The sequence below is a fragment of the Oncorhynchus kisutch genome, linkage group LG1 (assembly GCF_002021735.2).
Source record: "Oncorhynchus kisutch isolate 150728-3 linkage group LG1, Okis_V2, whole genome shotgun sequence".
NCBI lineage: Eukaryota > Metazoa > Chordata > Actinopteri > Salmoniformes > Salmonidae > Oncorhynchus > Oncorhynchus kisutch.
Genome location: NC_034174.2, coordinates 31,308,790 through 31,326,414, shown reverse-complemented (window position 1 = coordinate 31,326,414; position 17,625 = coordinate 31,308,790). Strand labels below are relative to the sequence as shown.

Below are 17,625 nucleotides of genomic sequence, written 5' to 3'. Positions count from 1 at the left end.
CAATAAGGTATGGAACACCTTCCTAATGTTGAGGCATGGATTCAATAAGGTATGGAACACCTTCCTAATGTTGAGGCATGGATTCAATCAGGTAAGGAACACCTTCCTAATGTTGAGGCATGGATTCAATCAGGTATGGAAAGCCTTCCACAGGGAGGCTGGCCCATGTTGAGGCATGGATTCAATCAGGTATGGAAAGCCTTCCACAGGGAGGCTGGCCCATGTTGAGGCATGGATTCAATAAGGTATGGAACACCTTCCTAATGTTGAGGCATGGATTCAATAAGGTATGGAACACCTTCCTAATGTTGAGGCATGGATTCAATAAGGTATGGAACACCTTCCTAATGTTGAGGCATGGATTCAATAAGGTATGGAACACCTTCCTAATGTTGAGGCATGGATTCAATAAGGTATGGAAAGCCTTCCACAGGGAGGCTGGCCCATGTTGAGGCATGGATTCAATAAGGTATGGAACACCTTCCTAATGTTGAGGCATGGATTCAATCAGGTATGTAACACCTTCCTAATGTTTAGGCATGGATTCAATCAGGTATGGAACACCTTCCTAATGTTGAGGCATGGATTCAATCAAGTATGGAACACCTTCCTAATGTTGAGGCATGGATTCAATCAGGTATGGAACACCTTCCTGATGTTGAGGCATGGACTCAATAAGGTATGGAACACCTTCCTAATGTTGAGGCATGGATTCAATAAGGTATGGAACACCTTCCTAATGTTGAGGCATGGATTCAATAAGGTATGGAACACCTTCCTAATGTTGAGGCATGGATTCAATCAGGTATGGAACACCTTCCTAATGTTGAGGCATGGATTCAATAAGGTATGGAACACCTTCCTAATGTTGAGGCATGGATTCAATCAAGTATGGAACACCTTCCTAATGTTGAGGCATGGATTCAATCAGGTATGGAACACCTTCCTGATGTTGAGGCATGGACTCAATAAGGTATGGAACACCTTCCTAATGTTGAGGCATGGATTCAATAAGGTATGGAACACCTTCCTAATGTTGAGGCATGGATTCAATAAGGTATGGAACACCTTCCTGATGTTGAGGCATGGACTCAATAAGGTATGGAACACCTTCCTAATGTTGAGGCATGGATTCAATAAGGTATGGAACACCTTCCTAATGTTGAGGCATGGATTCAATAAGGTATGGAACACCTTCCTAATGTTGAGGCATGGATTCAATCAGGTATGGAACACCTTCCTAATGTTGAGGCATGGACTCAATAAGGTATGGAACACCTTCCTAATGTTGAGGCATGGATTCAATAAGGTATGGAACACCTTCCTAATGTTGAGGCATGGATTCAATAAGGTATGGAACACCTTCCTAATGTTGAGGCATGGATTCAATAAGGTATGGAACACCTTCCTAATGTTGAGGCATGGATTCAATCAGGTATGGAAAGCGTTCCACAGGGATGCTGGCCCATGTTGACTCCAATGCTTCCTACAGTTGTGTCAGGTTGGCTGGATGTCCTTTGGGTGGTGGACCATTCTTGATACACACAGAAAAGCGTGAAAAACCTAGTAGCTTTGCTGTTCTTGACACACTCAAACCGGTGTGCCTGGCACATACTACCATACGCCGTTCAAAGTCACTTATATAGTTTGTCTTGACCGTTCTCCCTCTGAATGGCACATAGACACAATCCATCTCTCAATTGTCTCAAGGCTTTAAAATCCTTCTTCAACCTGTCTCCTCCCCTTCATCTACACTGATTGAAGTGGATTTAACAAGTGACATCAATAAGGCATCATACCTTTCAACTGGATTCAACTGGTTAGTCTTTATTTATTTATATATATATATAATATACAATATACCTTACTAGTCAGTATACCTTATATATATATACAGTTGAAGTCGGAAGTTGACTCGTTTTTCAACCACTCCACAAATTGCTTGTTAACATACTATAGTTTTGGCAAGTCGGTTAGGACATCTACTGTGTGCATGACACCAGTAATTGTTTTTAGTTTTTTTCCAACAACTGTTTACAGACAGATTATTTCACCTCTGTATCACAATTCCAGTGGGCCAGAGGTTTACATACACTAAGTTGACAGCCTTTTAACAGCTCAGAAAATTCCACAGGCCATGGCTTTAGAAGCTTCTGATAGGCTAATTGACATAATTTGAGCCAATTGGAGGTGTACCTGTGGATGTATTTCAAGGCCTACCTTCAACTCAGGGCCTCTTTGCTTGACATCATGGGAAAATCAAAAGAAATCAGCCAAGACCTCAGGAAATAAATTAGAGACCTCCACAAGTCTGGTTCATCCTTGGGAGCAATTTCCAAATGCCTGAAGGTACCACGTTCATCTGTACAAACAATAGTACGCAAGTATAAACACCATGGGATCACGTAGCCGTCATACCGCTCAGGAAGGACACATGTTCTGTCTCCTAGAGATGAACGTACTTTGGTGCGAAAAGTGCAAATCAATCCCAGAACAACAGCAAAGGACCTTGTGGAGATGCTGGAGGAAACAGGTACAAAAGTATCTTTTTCCACAGTCAAACGAGTCCTATGACGACATAACCTGAAAGGCCGCTCAGCAAGGAGAAGCCACTACTCCAAAATCGCCATAAAAAAAGCCAGACTACGGTTTGCTATGGCACATGGGGACAAAGATCGTACTTTTTGGAGAAATGTCCTCTGGTCTGATGAAACAGAAATAGAACTGTTTAGCCATAATGACCATCGTTGTGTTTGGAGAAGGTTTGCAATCCAAACAATCCAAATCTGTCATTGAAATTGTGTTTTAATGCCCTTTGGGATGAGGCCATTTTCCAACACAGGAACATTTGCCCAACAGGAGTAAAGACAAGCCGAAGAACACCATAACCGTGAGGCACGGGGGTGGCAGCATCATGTTGTGGGGATGCTTTGCGGCAGGAGGGACTGGTGCACTTCACAAAATAGATTGTATCATGAGTAGGGAAAATTATGAGGTTATATTGAAGCAACATCTTAAGACATCAGTCAGGCAGTGAAAGCTTGGTCGCAAATGGGTCTTCCAAATGGACAATGACCCCAAGCTTTCTTCCAAAGTCGTGGAAAAATGGCTTAAGGACAACAAAGTCAAGGTATTGGAGTGGCCATCACAAAGCCCTGACCTCAATCCCATAGAAGATTTGTGGGTAGAACTGAAAAAGCGTGTGCGAGCAAGGAGGCCTACAAACCTGACTCAGTTACACCAGCTTTGCAGGAGGAATGGGCCAACATTCACCCAATTTATTGTGGGAAGCTTGTGGAAGGCTACCCGAAACGTTTGACCCAAGTTAAACAATTTAAAGGCAATGCTACCAAATACTAATTGAGTGAATGTAAACTTCTGACCCACTGGGAATGTGATGAAAGAAATAAAAGCTGAAATAAATCATTCTCTCTACTATTATTATGACATTTCACATTCTTAAAATAAAGTGGTGATCCTAACTGACCTAAAACAGGGAATTTTTACCGGGATTAAATGTATTTGGCTAAGGTGTATGTAAACTTCCAACTTCAACTGTGTATATATATTTCAAAAACATGTTTTTTAAGGGTGATTGAGATTCTTTTTTTGTTCTTTTTTGTTGTTGATTTGGACAATTTACGTTGAGAGTTTAGAGAAAATTCTATATTAACTTTATCATTGAAAGAATGGTATTTGTTCACTTGATTGTAATCTAATGGTTACAATGTACTCATATTTGCTCTCATATTTACACAGTATTTCTTTGAACTTTAAAAAGGTAACTTGGTTTGTGATCCAAGCTGATTGTTACAGAAAGAGGATATACTGAATATAGAAAAGGAAAACAAGGTGGATGAAGATATTAGTAGTTGGAGGAGAGGAGAAAGAGGAGAGGAGGGAGGAAAAAGAGGAGAGGATATGAGAGAGTTGCATAGATTCACAGGAGATGGGCTGAGATGAGGAGAGGAGACAAGGAGGAGGAAAAGGAGATACGAGAGAAAAGAGGAGGTGGGGGAATGAGGAGTGAGACAGAGAAAAGAGGAGGTGGGAGAATGAGGAGTGAGACAGAGAAAAGAGGAGGTGGGGGAATGAGGAGTGAGACAGAGGAAAGAGGTGGGGGAATGAGGAGTGAGACAGAGGAAAGAGGAGGTGGGGGAATGAGGAGTGAGACAGAGGAAAGAGGAGGTGGGGGAATGAGGAGTGAGACAGAGGAAAGAGGAGGTGGGGGAATGAGGAGTGAGATAGAGGAAAGAGGAGGTAGGGAAATGAGGAGTGAGACAGAGGAAAGAGGTGGGGGAATGAGGAGTGAAACAGAGGAAAGAGGAGGTGGGGGGAATGAGGAGTGAGACAGGGGAAAGAGGAGGTGGGGGAATGAGGAGTGAGACAGGGGAAAGAGGAGGTGGGGGAATGAGGATTGAGACAGAGGAAAGAGGAGGTGGGGAATGAGGAGTGAGACAGAGGAAAGAGGAGTTGGGGGAATGAGGAGTGAGACAGAGGAAAGAGGAGGTGGGGGAATGAGGAGTGAGACAGAGGAAAGAGGAGGTGGGGGAATGAGGAGTGAGACAGAGGAAAGAGGAGGTGGGGGAATGAGGAGTGAGATAGAGGAAAGAGGAGGTAGGGAAATGAGGAGTGAGACAGAGGAAAGAGGTGGGGGAATGAGGAGTGAAACAGAGGAAAGAGGAGGTGGGGGAATGAGGAGTGAGAAAGAGGAAAGAGGAGGTGGGGGAATGAGGAGTGAGACAGAGGAAAGAGGAGGTGGGGGAATGAGGAGTGAGACAGGGGAAAGATGAGGTGGGGGAATGAGGAGTGAGACAGGGGAAAGAGGAGGTGGGGGAATGAGGAGTGAGACAGAGGAAAGAGGAGGTGGGGGAATGAGGAGTGAGACAGAGGAAAGAGGAGGTGGGGGAATGAGGAGTGAGACAGAGGAATGAGGAGGTAGGGAAATGAGGAGTGAGACAGAGGAAAGAGGTGGGGGAATGAGGAGTGAGACAGGGGAAAGAGGAGGTGGGGGAATGAGGAGAGAGACAGGGGAATGAGGAGGTAGGGAAATGAGGAGTGAGACAGAGGAAAGAGGTGGGGGAATGAGGAGTGAGACAGGGGAAAGAGGAGGTGGGGGAATGAGGAGAGAGACAGGGGAAAGAGGAGGTGGGGGAATGAGGAGTGAGACAGAGGAAAGAGGAGGTGGGGGAATGAGGAGTGAGACAGGGGAAGAGGAGGTGGGGGAATGAGGAGTGAGACAGGGGAAAGAGGAGGTGGGGAATGAGGAGTGAGACAGAGGAAAGAGGAGTTGGGGGAATGAGGAGTGAGACAGAGGAAAGAGGAGGTGGGGGAATGAGGAGTGAGACAGAGGAAAGAGGAGGTGGGGGAATGAGGAGTGAGACAGAGGAAAGAGGAGGTGGGGGAATGAGGAGTGAGACAGAGGAAAGAGGAGGTGGGGGAATGAGGAGTGAGACAGAGGAAAGAGGAGGTGGGGGAATGAGGAGTGAGACAGGGGAAAGAGGAGGTGGGGGAATGAGGAGTGAGACAGGGGAAAGAGGAGGTGGGGGAATGAGGAGTGAGACAGGGGAAAGAGGAGGTGGGGGAATGAGGAGTGAGACAGGGGAAAGAGGAGGTGGGGGAATGAGGATTGAGACAGAGGAAAGAGGAGGTGGGGAATGAGGAGTGAGACAGAGGAAAGAGGAGTTGGGGGAATGAGGAGTGAGACAGAGGAAAGAGGAGGTGGGGGAATGAGGAGTGAGACAGAGGAAAGAGGAGGTGGGGGAATGAGGAGTGAGACAGAGGAAAGAGGAGGTGGGGGAATGAGGAGTGAAACAGAGGAAAGAGGAGGTGGGGGAATGAGGAGTGAGACAGGGGAAAGAGGAGGTGGGGGAATGAGGAGTGAGACAGGGGAAAGAGGAGGTGGGGGAATGAGGATTGAGACAGAGGAAAGAGGAGGTGGGGAATGAGGAGTGAGACAGGGGAAAGAGGAGGTGGGGGAATGAGGAGTGAGACAGGGGAAAGAGGAGGTGGGGGAATGAGGAGTGAGACAGAGGAAAGAGGAGGTGGGGAAATGAGGAGTGAGACAGAGGAATGAGGAGGTAGGGAAATGAGGAGTGAGACAGAGGAAAGAGGTGGGGGAATGAGGAGTTAGACAGGGGAAAGAGGAGGTGGGGAATGAGGAGTGAGACATAGGAAAGAGGAGGTGGGGGAATGAGGAGTGAGACAGGGGAAGAGGAGGTGGGGGAATGAGGAGTGAGACAGGGGAAAGAGGAGGTGGGGGAATGAGGAGTGAGACAGGGGAAAGAGGAGGTGGGGGAATGAGGAGTGAGACAGGGGAAAGAGGAGGTGGGGGAATGAGGAGTGAGACAGAGGAAAGAGGAGGTGGGGGAATGAGGAGTGAGACAGAGAAAAGAGGAGGTGGGGGAATGAGGAGTGAGACAGGGGAAAGAGGAGGTGGGGGAATGAGGAGTGAGACAGGGGAAAGAGGAGGTGGGGGAATGAGGGGTGAGACAGGGGAAAGAGGAGGTGGGGGAATGAAGAGTGAGACAGAGGAAAGAGGAGAAAGATGAAGCTCCCCTAGTCAGAACATTAACTGTCTCACCCCAGTCAGGTCAAACCAACAAACAACAGCAACACTCACTCAGACTGACCCTAAAAGTGAACTCTGACCCTAACACCTGAACCCTGGCTTTCACTCGTAGCTGCTGATGTTCAGTCTGACTCCGACCCACGCTAAACTCATACCCCATCATGGCTCCTGTGGAGCAGGAACTGTGCAGGCCTACATGAACAGAGCTGCTGGATCCAGATTGGATTTACAGGAAAGGCTTTTGCCATTTGACATGAGGGTGTCAGTACAGCATGCAATTCCATTACAGTACATAAAGTTCAGTCTGTTCAAATATACCTTAACATATGCTCTGTTAAGATTTGAAACCAGCGAGTTCAGAAGTTGATGATCAACACACACTCTGTCTGCATCGTTTCTTTCTACTGTTCCGGTATGTGATGACAAACACATGTCAAGTTCCTGTTATTGTTTCTGATGTAATTACTGTGTGTTTATGGTAATTGTTTTTAGCCTCGTGACTTCTCGGCAAAGGAACATAACCATAATATTAACTAATTACTTCATTATTTGAATTTTTTGTTTGTCTTTGACAGAAACATTGATTTATGATATAGGAATAATTGATTGTATTATATTCTTCTCTCTGTCAGGAACAGAACCCTATTCTATTCTTGTCTCTGTCAGGAACAGAACCCGATTATATTCTTGTCTCTGTCAGGAACAGAACCCTATTCTATTCTTCTCTCTGTCAGGAACAGAACCCTCTTCTATTCTTCTCTCTGTCAGGAACAGAACCCTATTCTATTCTTCTCTCTGTCAGGAACAGAACCCTCTTCTATTCTTCTCTCTGTCAGGAACAGAACCCTATTCTATTCTTCTCTCTGTCAGGAACAGAACCCTATTCTATTCTTCTCTCTGTCAGGAACAGAACCCAATTGAATTCTTCTCTCTGTCAGAAAAAGAACCCTATTCTATTCTTGTCTCTATAAAGAACAGAACCCTCTTCTATTCTTCTCTCTGTCAGGAACAGAACCCCATTCTATTATTCTCTCTGTCAGGAACAGAACCCTATTCTATTCTTCTCTCTGTCAGGAACAGAACCCTATTCTATTCTTCTCTCTGTCAGGAACAGAACCCTATTCTATTCTTCTCTCTGTCAGGAACAGAACCCTATTCTATTCTTCTCTCTGTCAGGAACAGAACCCTATTCTATTCTTGTCTCTGTCAGGAACAGAACCCTATTATATTCTTGTCTCTGTCAGGAACAGAACCCTATTCTATTCTTGTCTCTGTCAGGAACAGAACCCTATTATATTCTTGTCTCTGTCAGGAACAGAACCCTATTCTATTCTTCTCTCTGTCAGGAACAGAACCCTATTCTATTCTTGTCTCTATAAAGAACAGAACCCTCTTCTATTCTTCTCTCTGTCAGGAACAGAACCCTATTCTATTATTCTCTCTGTCAGGAACAGAACCCTATTATATTCTTGTCTCTGTCAGGAACAGAACCCTATTCTATTCTTCTCTCTGTCAGGAACAGAACCCTATTCTATTCTTGTCTCTATAAAGAACAGAACCCTCTTCTATTCTTCTCTCTGTCAGGAACAGAACCCTATTCTATTATTCTCTCTGTCAGGAACAGAACCCTATTCTATTCTTGTCTCTGTCAGGAACAGAACCCTATTATATTCTTGTCTCTGTCAGGAACAGAACCCTATTCTATTCTTGTCTCTGTCAGGAACAGAACCCTATTATATTCTTGTCTCTGTCAGGAACAGAACCCTATTCTATTCTTCTCTCTGTCAGGAACAGAACCCTATTCTATTCTTGTCTCAATAAAGAACAGAACCCTCTTCTATTCTTCTCTCTGTCAGGAACAGAACCCTATTCTATTCTTGTCTCTGTCAGGAACAGAACCCTATTATATTCTTGTCTCTGTCAGGAACAGAACCCTATTCTATTCTTCTCTCTGTCAGGAACAGAACCCTATTCTATTCTTGTCTCTATAAAGAACAGAACCCTCTTCTATTCTTCTCTCTGTCAGGAACAGAACCCTATTCTATTATTCTCTCTGTCAGGAACAGAACCCTATTCTATTCTTCTCTCTGTCAGGAACAGAACCCTATTATATTCTTGTCTCTGTCAGGAACAGAACCCTATTCTATTCTTGTCTCTGTCAGGAACAGAACCCTATTCTATTCTTGTCTCTGTCAGGAACAGAACCCTATTCTATTCTTGTCTCTGTCAGGAACAGAACCCTATTCTATTCTTCTCTCTGTCAGGAACAGAACCCTATTCTATTCTTGTCTCTGTCAGGAACAGAACCCTATTATATTCTTGTCTCTGTCAGGAACAGAACCCTATTCTATTATTCTCTCTGTGAGGAACAGAACCCTATTCTATTATTATCTCTGTCAGGAACAGAACCCTATTCTATTCTTCTCTCTGTCAGGAACAGAACCCTATTCTATTATTATCTCTGTCAGGAACAGAACCCTATTCTATTCTTCTCTCTGTCAGGAACAGAACCCTATTCTATTATTCTCTCTGTCAGGAACAGAACCCTATTCTATTATTATCTCTGTCAGGAACAGAACCCTATTCTATTCTTCTCTCTGTCAGGAACAGAACCCTATTCTATTATTATCTCTGTCAGGAACAGAACCCTATTCTATTCTTCTCTCTGTCAGGAACAGAACCCTATTCTATTATTCTCTCTGTCAGGAACAGAACCCTATTCTATTATTCTCTCTGTCAGGAACAGAAACCTATTCTGTTATTATCTCTGTCAGGAACAGAACCCTATTCTATTATTATCTCTGTCAGGAACAGAACCCTATTCTATTCTTCTCTTTGTCAGGAACAGAACCCTATTCTATTATTATCTCTGTCAGGAACAGAACCCTATTCTATTATTATCTCTGTCAGGAACAGAACCCTATTCTATTATTATCTCTGTCAGGAACAGAACCCTATTCTATTATTCTCTCTGTCAGGAACAGAACCCTATTCTATTATTATCTCTGTCAGGAACAGAACCCTATTCTATTATTCTCTCTGTCAGGAACAGTACCCTATTCTATTATTATCTCTGTCAGGAACAGAACCCTATTCTATTATTCTCTCTGTCAGGAACAGAACCCTATTCTATTATTATCTCTGTCAGGAACAGAACCCTATTCTATTCTTCTCTCTGTCAGGAACAGAACCCTATTCTATTATTCTCTCTGTCAGGAACAGAACCCTATTCTATTATTATCTCTGTCAGGAACAGAACCCTATTCTATTATTATCTCTGTCAGGAACAGAACCCTATTCTATTATTATCTCTGTCAGGAACAGAACCCTATTCTATTCTTCTCTCTGTCAGGAACAGAACCCTATTCTATTATTATCTCTGTCAGGAACAGAACCCTATTCTATTATTCTCTCTGTCAGGAACAGAACCCTATTCTATTATTATCTCTGTCAGGAACAGAACCCTATTCTATTATTATCTCTGTCAGGAACAGAACCCTATTCTATTCTTCTCTCTGTCAGGAACAGAACCCTATTCTATTATTATCTCTGTCAGGAACAGAACCCTATTCTATTCTTCTCTCTGTCAGGAACAGAACCCTATTCTATTCTTCTCTCTGTCAGGAACAGAACCCTATTCTATTCTTCTCTCTGTCAGGAACAGAACCCTATTCTATTTCAGCATGGTGAGATCCAGGAGGAGACAACAGTCTTGTTTAAGTCCCTATCTAAATTTGTGACCAATAATGCTTCAAATAGCCATGCTCTCATGCATTTAACCATACACACACCACGTGCCAAGCTAGCCCTTACCGCAAAACTCAATCGCGCTGCCATGACGCATTGACAAGCACACACACATGCACGTGCACACGCAGAAACGTATATATGTGTGTGTGTGTTAGCGATGGGGTCATGGTGTGGGCAGAGACTGTTATTTTTAGGGGAAAATGAGCACTAGTGGAGACAGCAGCAGAGCAGGCACCAGGCAGAGCATGAAAATACACACACACACACACACACACACACACACACACACACACACACACACACACACACACACACACACACACACACACACACAGTAGAGAAGAGAAGAGGCAATAACCTCCCGCCTGGTTTTCTAATCCCCTGGCCCCAACAGGTTGAGACAGCTGTGTGTGTGTGTGTGTGTGTATGTTTCATCAGACATCCACAATGCAGTTGTGCTTTTCCTCTGGTATTATTAGGGCTCTATGTTAGCCTGTGTGTTAGCCTGTGGGTTAGCCTGTGTGTTAGCCTGTGGGTTAGCCTGTGGGTTAGCCTGTGGGTTAGCCTGTGTGTTAGCCTGTGTGTTAGACTGTGGGTTAGCCTGTGTGTTAGCCTGTGTGTTAGCCTGTGGGTTAGCCTGTGTGTTAGCCTGTGTGTTAGCCTGTGGGTTAGCCTGTGTGTTAGCCTGTGTGTTAGCCTGTGGGTTAGCCTGTGGGTTAGCCTGTGGTTAGCCATAGCATATTAGAGTGAGCGGCAGGGGGTCTGGGGACAGGCCGCTGACAGGAGGACAGGAATGTGACAACACGACTACAGCTTCATCACACCACTTCGTCACCACTGGTATTTGTATTTGCTGTGTGTGGTGTGTGTCTGTTTGCAGTGTCTGAGTGTAGTGTGTGTGTCTGTTTGCAGTGTGAGGCGCCACAGTGTAGTGCAACGCCAAGGTCCCTGCTTTCTCTGGTTACTGATCAGCTGCCATCTCTTTATCGCCTGCCTGAAGCACAACTGACCATGGCCTTATAGTCTATTTCACACACACCAATGCTGCTCAAAGGTGGTACTGCTGACAGTGTGTAAACCCTCATCAGACAGTCTAGAGAATCCTGCTCGAAGGTGGTACTGCTCACAATGTGTAAACCCTCATCAGACAGTCTAGAGAATCCTGCTCAAAGGTGGTACTGCTCACAGTGTGTAAACCCTCATCAGACAGTCTAGAGAATCCTGCTCAAAGGTGGTACTGCTCACAGCGCGTAAACCCTCATCAGACAGTCTAGAGAAACCTGCTCAAAGGTGGTACTGCTCACAGTGTGTAAACCCTCATCAGACAGTCTAGAGAATCCTGCTCAAAGGTGGTACTGCTGACAGTGTGTAAACCCTCATCAGAGTCCAGAGAATCCTGCTCAAAGGTGGTACTGCTGACAGTGTGTAAACCCTCATCAGAGTCCAGAGAATCCTGCTCAAAGGTGGTACTGCTCACAGTGTGTAAACCCTCATCAGACAGTCTAGAGAATCCTGCTCAAAGGTGGTACTGCTGACAGTGTGTAAACCCTCATCAGAGTCCAGAGAATCCTGCTCAAAGGTGGGACTGCTGACAGTGTGTAAACCCTCATCAGACAGTCTAGAGAAACCTGAACAAAGGTGGTACTGCTCACAGTGTGTAAACCCTCATCAGAGTCCAGAGAATCCTGAACAGGTTTGTCATTTGACAGAGCCAACATGGCGCAGTAAAATAAAAACATATTCTTTATCATAACAGACTAAGTTTAATATTTAATTGTCTTTGAATTTATATTTACTTATAGTTCAGCTTTAACTAGAAGAGCATGACCATCGTTTATTCTCTCATTTCTTTACAACAAACCTGACAGCATATCAACTCAACACCTGTATTATTAAAACCAGCAGGTTCATGGTCGGCTTGGTTCAATCACCACTGACATTGGTCCTCAAAGGAGTTACATATAGAATTTTTTTCAGAAAATGTCCATAATATATCTGCAGTAATAGTGGAATGACACTGCTTCACAATATATTTTCACAAAATCGCATTCTAAAATGCAGACATTCTAATTGACAACAGAAGCCAGACCGGCGTATGTTGTCAAGATGGGAAAACGGCACACTCCCTCTCTTACATTGGTGTCACTCAAATGCATGGTCATCTCCTCCTCCTGCACAACGAACAATGGCAGACTGGCAGAATGGGCCGATGTAGAAATCCCTCTTTCATTTCTGGGTTTCTACAATTCTACAATCTTTGCTGAATGTCAGTTTATTTGAGAAAACAAGCACTGAATTGTGTAGGGAATCATTGTACCATTTTAATAGCTTTGGATAACAAAAATAAATCAATTATAAAGCTGTTTGAAGTTAGTGGAGGAAACTGAAAGTTAAATAGTCTCCTCCATGATCCATGCTATCCGGGATTCTTGGGGTGTTGGATAGCGCTAACCTTTCCAGGATGTTGTGGAAAATGGGATGCGGGGAAGGGGGAAAGTTGTTTATATTCAGCCTAAGAGTTGTTGCAATTCATCTAGCTTCCACATGGACAAGATATTCTACATATAGCACCTTTAATATGTAGCTACTGTAGGCATATTCCTTCAAACTGGGAGGTCAAGTCAAGCAATAGTCTATGAAAACACTGCATGGGTGTTTAAAAAACAATTACTCAATGGATTTGAAGTTTCAAATGCGATGACCAATCTAAAACAAATAAACGAGGATTATGATCTTCTCCCCAGGGGCAATTCACGCGGCTTATGCTGAGTAAATAAATGAAATTGAATCAAGAAACCAACACATCTAACCGCTGACGGGTCGCACGCACTCCGCTTTCCCTTTGACGCATGCCAGACGTCTGTCAGTTATATGATGACGCGTCTAATCCCCCTCACACACACACAGGAGCCAGCTGTTTACCGGGCCTGGGAGCTGGAACCCCTCGAGCCTCGAGCAGGTGCAAGTCGCTAGCGCTAGGAGAGGAAAGGAAAAGGAGAGGAGGGTGAAAGGAAGGTGTTGACAGATAAACTAATGAACAGTAGTACTGCAGGCCAGTCAGCCTTCTGGGGAGGCTGTAGGAGCATGACTCAGCGCTTAGTAGCCGATGAGTGGTTTAGAGAGGGAACCCGAAATTCACACGGGATTTCAGGCAAGAAGAAAATGATTTAGGCCAAAACCAAATAGTTCACTCAACAGTGCTCTATCAAACTGTTATGACTAAAATAATTCGTTTACCCAAAAATGTTAAGCAAATTCGAAAGATAATTTTAAACATTCATGAGATTTGGCAGGCTTAACGAATTGTATCCTAAATTGGAATTAAGGATTTTCTCTTTGTTGTTTTGAAGAGCCAAAAAGGAAAAAAAAGCATGCAATTAGGTTATCCCCCCAAAATGTGTCGTAATAATTGTTCTAATAATTGAATAACTCTTCCATCCGCTGACAATGTTCAATAGAATGATAATGTTAGAATAGCCTACACTGACTAACGTGCGTGATAAAATGAAACACCGTCACTAAAAACGTAAATAAATAATTGGATCGACTTGGAAATCATGATGACGTCATTGAGTTATGTATTAAACAATTGTATCAGCTATTACCTGTAGGATCATTTAAATGTATATCTGCATGTCGCTACAGGCCTTTTCGATTTCAGCAAAGAACAAAACAAGTATTTAAAAGATTATTGAGATCACCAAGAGAACATAGGCCTATAGAAATCATTTAGGCTATTTCATTTTTTCTGCGTTAGCCTAGACAATTAAAATGCGCTGAGCCATAACAAGTTGAACATGTTTCAGGAATAGTTTTTTATGTAGACGTCTACAAAATGTGGACAATTATTCTAAATCGACCCTTTCATCGAAAACAGCTATTTTTCGTTAAATAATGTCTAAATCTCCTGCTCTTGTTCAATGAGCCTGCATAACAGACATTAATAAGGAAATAACTCTGGGAAATAATACCAGCATGATGACATGCTCAGTAGCTCGAAATAATCTATTCGATCATATTCGATTCATTCATGAGATATATTGTGGATAGATTTGTATTAATGTGTATAAAGATCCACAGTTATATGCCCATGATTTCGATGCCAAAATTAGGGTATTACTTTCGAATTTCAAACCTCTTTAATAAAATGTACAAATAATTAACATTTTGTCCATATACCTTCAAAATGTAGGCTACCTGACCTACATAAATATTTGTATTATTGTGCAAAATAGGCCAGGCCAATACATAGGCCTCATTTAAATGTATCACGCCAGTGACTGTTCACATGATCTGACCTAGAGAAAGTTTCCCTCCGAAGTGTTTCCTCTCTCGTCTACCTATGCTGTTCCCACCTGACAGGTCTCCTACCGGGCCCGGGGAGACGGGGCTATGGGTTCAGGGGTGAGGGGGAGAGCTGTACATGCTCCCGGTCGGATCCCTCAAACAGAATAATCATATTTAGCAGACTAGCGAGGGTTTTCACTTCGCGTGGAACATGCCTGCACACGCCCGCGTTCTGCTCTCTCACCACGCCTTGAGTCAAAAAACACGAGCTGTCATCAAACCCTGTAGCAGTTATGAATAATCCACCATCTATGCATAATATAATCACAAGGGCTGAATGGGTGTATCATTTGAAGACATTGTAATGTATTGGGATACTATGCATTCATCATGTATACAATCTATAATTGCTTAATGCAATATTTAATCATGGATATATGAACTCAAATAATGATTAGAATTGGGTAGGGCTATCCTCCTGTCTACAGAGCCCATTTCTGTCATACATGCACGATATTAAGGTCACCAGTTATACACTACATCTCTCTCGCCATATGATACAAACACTAATCATTGAAATAAAAGTTGGTCACACAGTCTTTTAACGGTAAAAAAGAAGGGCAGTAAAACAGAGTTGTTGCTCAGCTCTTTCTCTTGAGGTATGCAGACCCACCTAACCACCTCCCACGAGCTCCCCGGAAAGCAAGCACGCACATGCGACGGAACAGCGAGGCGAGCGCAGTGGGGAGAAACAGGCAACAATGTACAATGTGTCCATAGTGTAGTCTAGACCTAGTAACGTACTGTGTAGCCTACCCTTCACATTGCAGTGCCCAGGAGACAACTAAGACGGACAACTATGTTTTTTTCTTACCAGGACAACTGAGACTGACAACTAATGGTGTTTTTAGACTGACAAATAGCCAACAATGGAATAGGTCATTCCACACTCAAGATGCCCTAAAAGTGACTTCAGCGATGTAAACAGCGAGGTGAGAGATGATCCTTATTGGACATAGGTGCAGACTGCAGACCAAATATAAGATTGTTAAGACGTAGCCTTTAGCATAATAAACCACAAGGATACTGCCGGCTGGATGAGTGGCCTGGTCACTGGTCGGGTTAACATTTAAACATGACAGGGCATTGAGCTGTGACCCTGCAGACAAAACACAGAGATCACAGAAACAGGGACAGAGACAGCGAAAATGACAGAAAGAATGACAGCGTTGGTGATAATGACAGGAACAAGGAAACTAGGAAAGTAATAGGTTTGGGGTCGTTTGAGGAGAGATGGGGAAAATGTTTTGGGAAGAGGCGAGGGAGGTAAAAGGAGAGAGTGTGTAAAGGGATGGGATGTGGAGGCAAGTCAGAGGTTGTGGGCAGAGAGGGGAAGATGCAGAGGTTAGAGAGAAATAGAGAGAGAGTTGGAGTCCACAAACTTCACTTACAGCCAGTTACTGGCGTTGGCCGAGAGCAGCGCGAGGAAGAGCATCAGCAGGGACCGTAAAACATATTCAGCGGTCATCTCGAGCGCTACCGGGGGAGAACGAGACCAAAGAGAGTTAAAATAATCCACACAAGGTATGGTGGTGATCTCTGCGGGGGGAGGGATGAGAGGTGGCAGCGATGGTCTCGTGAAGGACCGGAGATACGTGGGATCCCGTTAAAGACAGTTAATCCATTGTCACACATCCACAGAGATCCACCGGAGAGGCGCGAGACTCACAGCTGTATCGCCCGGTCCGTTCGCCTCCCGCGAGAGGAAAAGAAGGGAGGAGAGGGAAAAGAGAGGATGCTAAAAATACGGTAAAACTCTCTTCTCTGTGCCACGGCGCCAAACTCGGGCAGGCTGGGAATGAATTGGACCCTTCTTATTTCACGTGTTTACTCTCGTTCCTGTTTTCTTGGTAACACTACAGGGCTCGCGAGGAACGGGCAGTAAAAACCTACAGATTGGAGTTTTAATCCTTCAGGTGCTCCTCGAGACACTCCTTGATTACGGTATTATTGCTGCTGTGGTCCATTCCAAAGGATGGGCTATTGTTCTCTCCAGGTTGTCACACACACATTCACTTGGAAACACACTCTTCACACACTATGTGACACACACACTGTCTGTCTCTGTGCGTCAGTTCTGTGGATGGCACTCTGCGAGGGGAGACAGGGTGAAAGCTGACTTTAGTGGAGGGGCGGCGCGAGGCTAAAGGGAGGTATGGGAGTGAGTTTGGAGATGAAGGCGGGTTTAGTGCGTTATGAAGGTATTGTGTGTGTGTGTGTGTGTGCGCGCGCGCTCCGTTTTAAAGCTCTCCTGGGAGGATGCAATAGCGCAGCCATTTACCATGGCTGGATGGACGCCGAATACTTGTATCATGGCTGACCTGGCTGCGCGCACACACACACACACACACACACACACACACACACACACACACACACACACACACACACACACACACACACACACACACACACACACACACACACACACACACACACACACACACACACACACACACAAACACACACACGTTGGCAGAGTCTTGATCCCCCTGTCCCACTCAACCAAATATTCTGTGGTCAGAAGGCTATTTTAAGCCTCACTGAAAACCAGTGCATTTTAGACTGGGGCATTAATGGTGACAAGGGTACAAGTAGTAGCCTAGGCAACAAAGGTATAATAATAATAATAGGAAATGGTTTAAAATGCGTAATGATGTAGGCCTAACCCATGCTCATCACAACAATGTCCAGAAACCTATCTGGAATTATTTTCTATGAAAAATGTCTTGTACACACAAATTATCACACCAGAAACTTCCATGTCAAAAATGGCATATTCATTTGCAGACATCTTAATAAAGAACTAGAGTTCAGTCATTTCACCGCCAGGCACCCTACATCAGAGTTTGGAGTTCTAATCTCATTGTGTGTGTGTGTGTGATCTAATCTCATTTCACTTATTGGGTTTTAGGGAGCTAAGAATACACCAAACCAGCGCAAGACACTGCAGCCAC

General features: G+C 44.1%; 1 protein-coding gene across 1 annotated transcript in view; it reads right to left on the bottom strand.

Annotated features, from left to right (window-relative positions):
- Window positions 1-16,787, bottom strand: part of LOC109888099 (protein Wnt-4a) — a 35,054-nt gene extending 18,267 nt beyond the window's left edge. Inside the window, exon 1 of the mRNA XM_031817464.1 lies at window positions 16,060-16,787. Coding sequence (XP_031673324.1) covers window positions 16,060-16,136 — 77 coding nt within the window. The 5' untranslated portion in view covers window positions 16,137-16,787. The remainder of the gene's footprint in view (window positions 1-16,059) is intronic.
- Window positions 16,788-17,625: the final 838 nt, after the last annotated feature.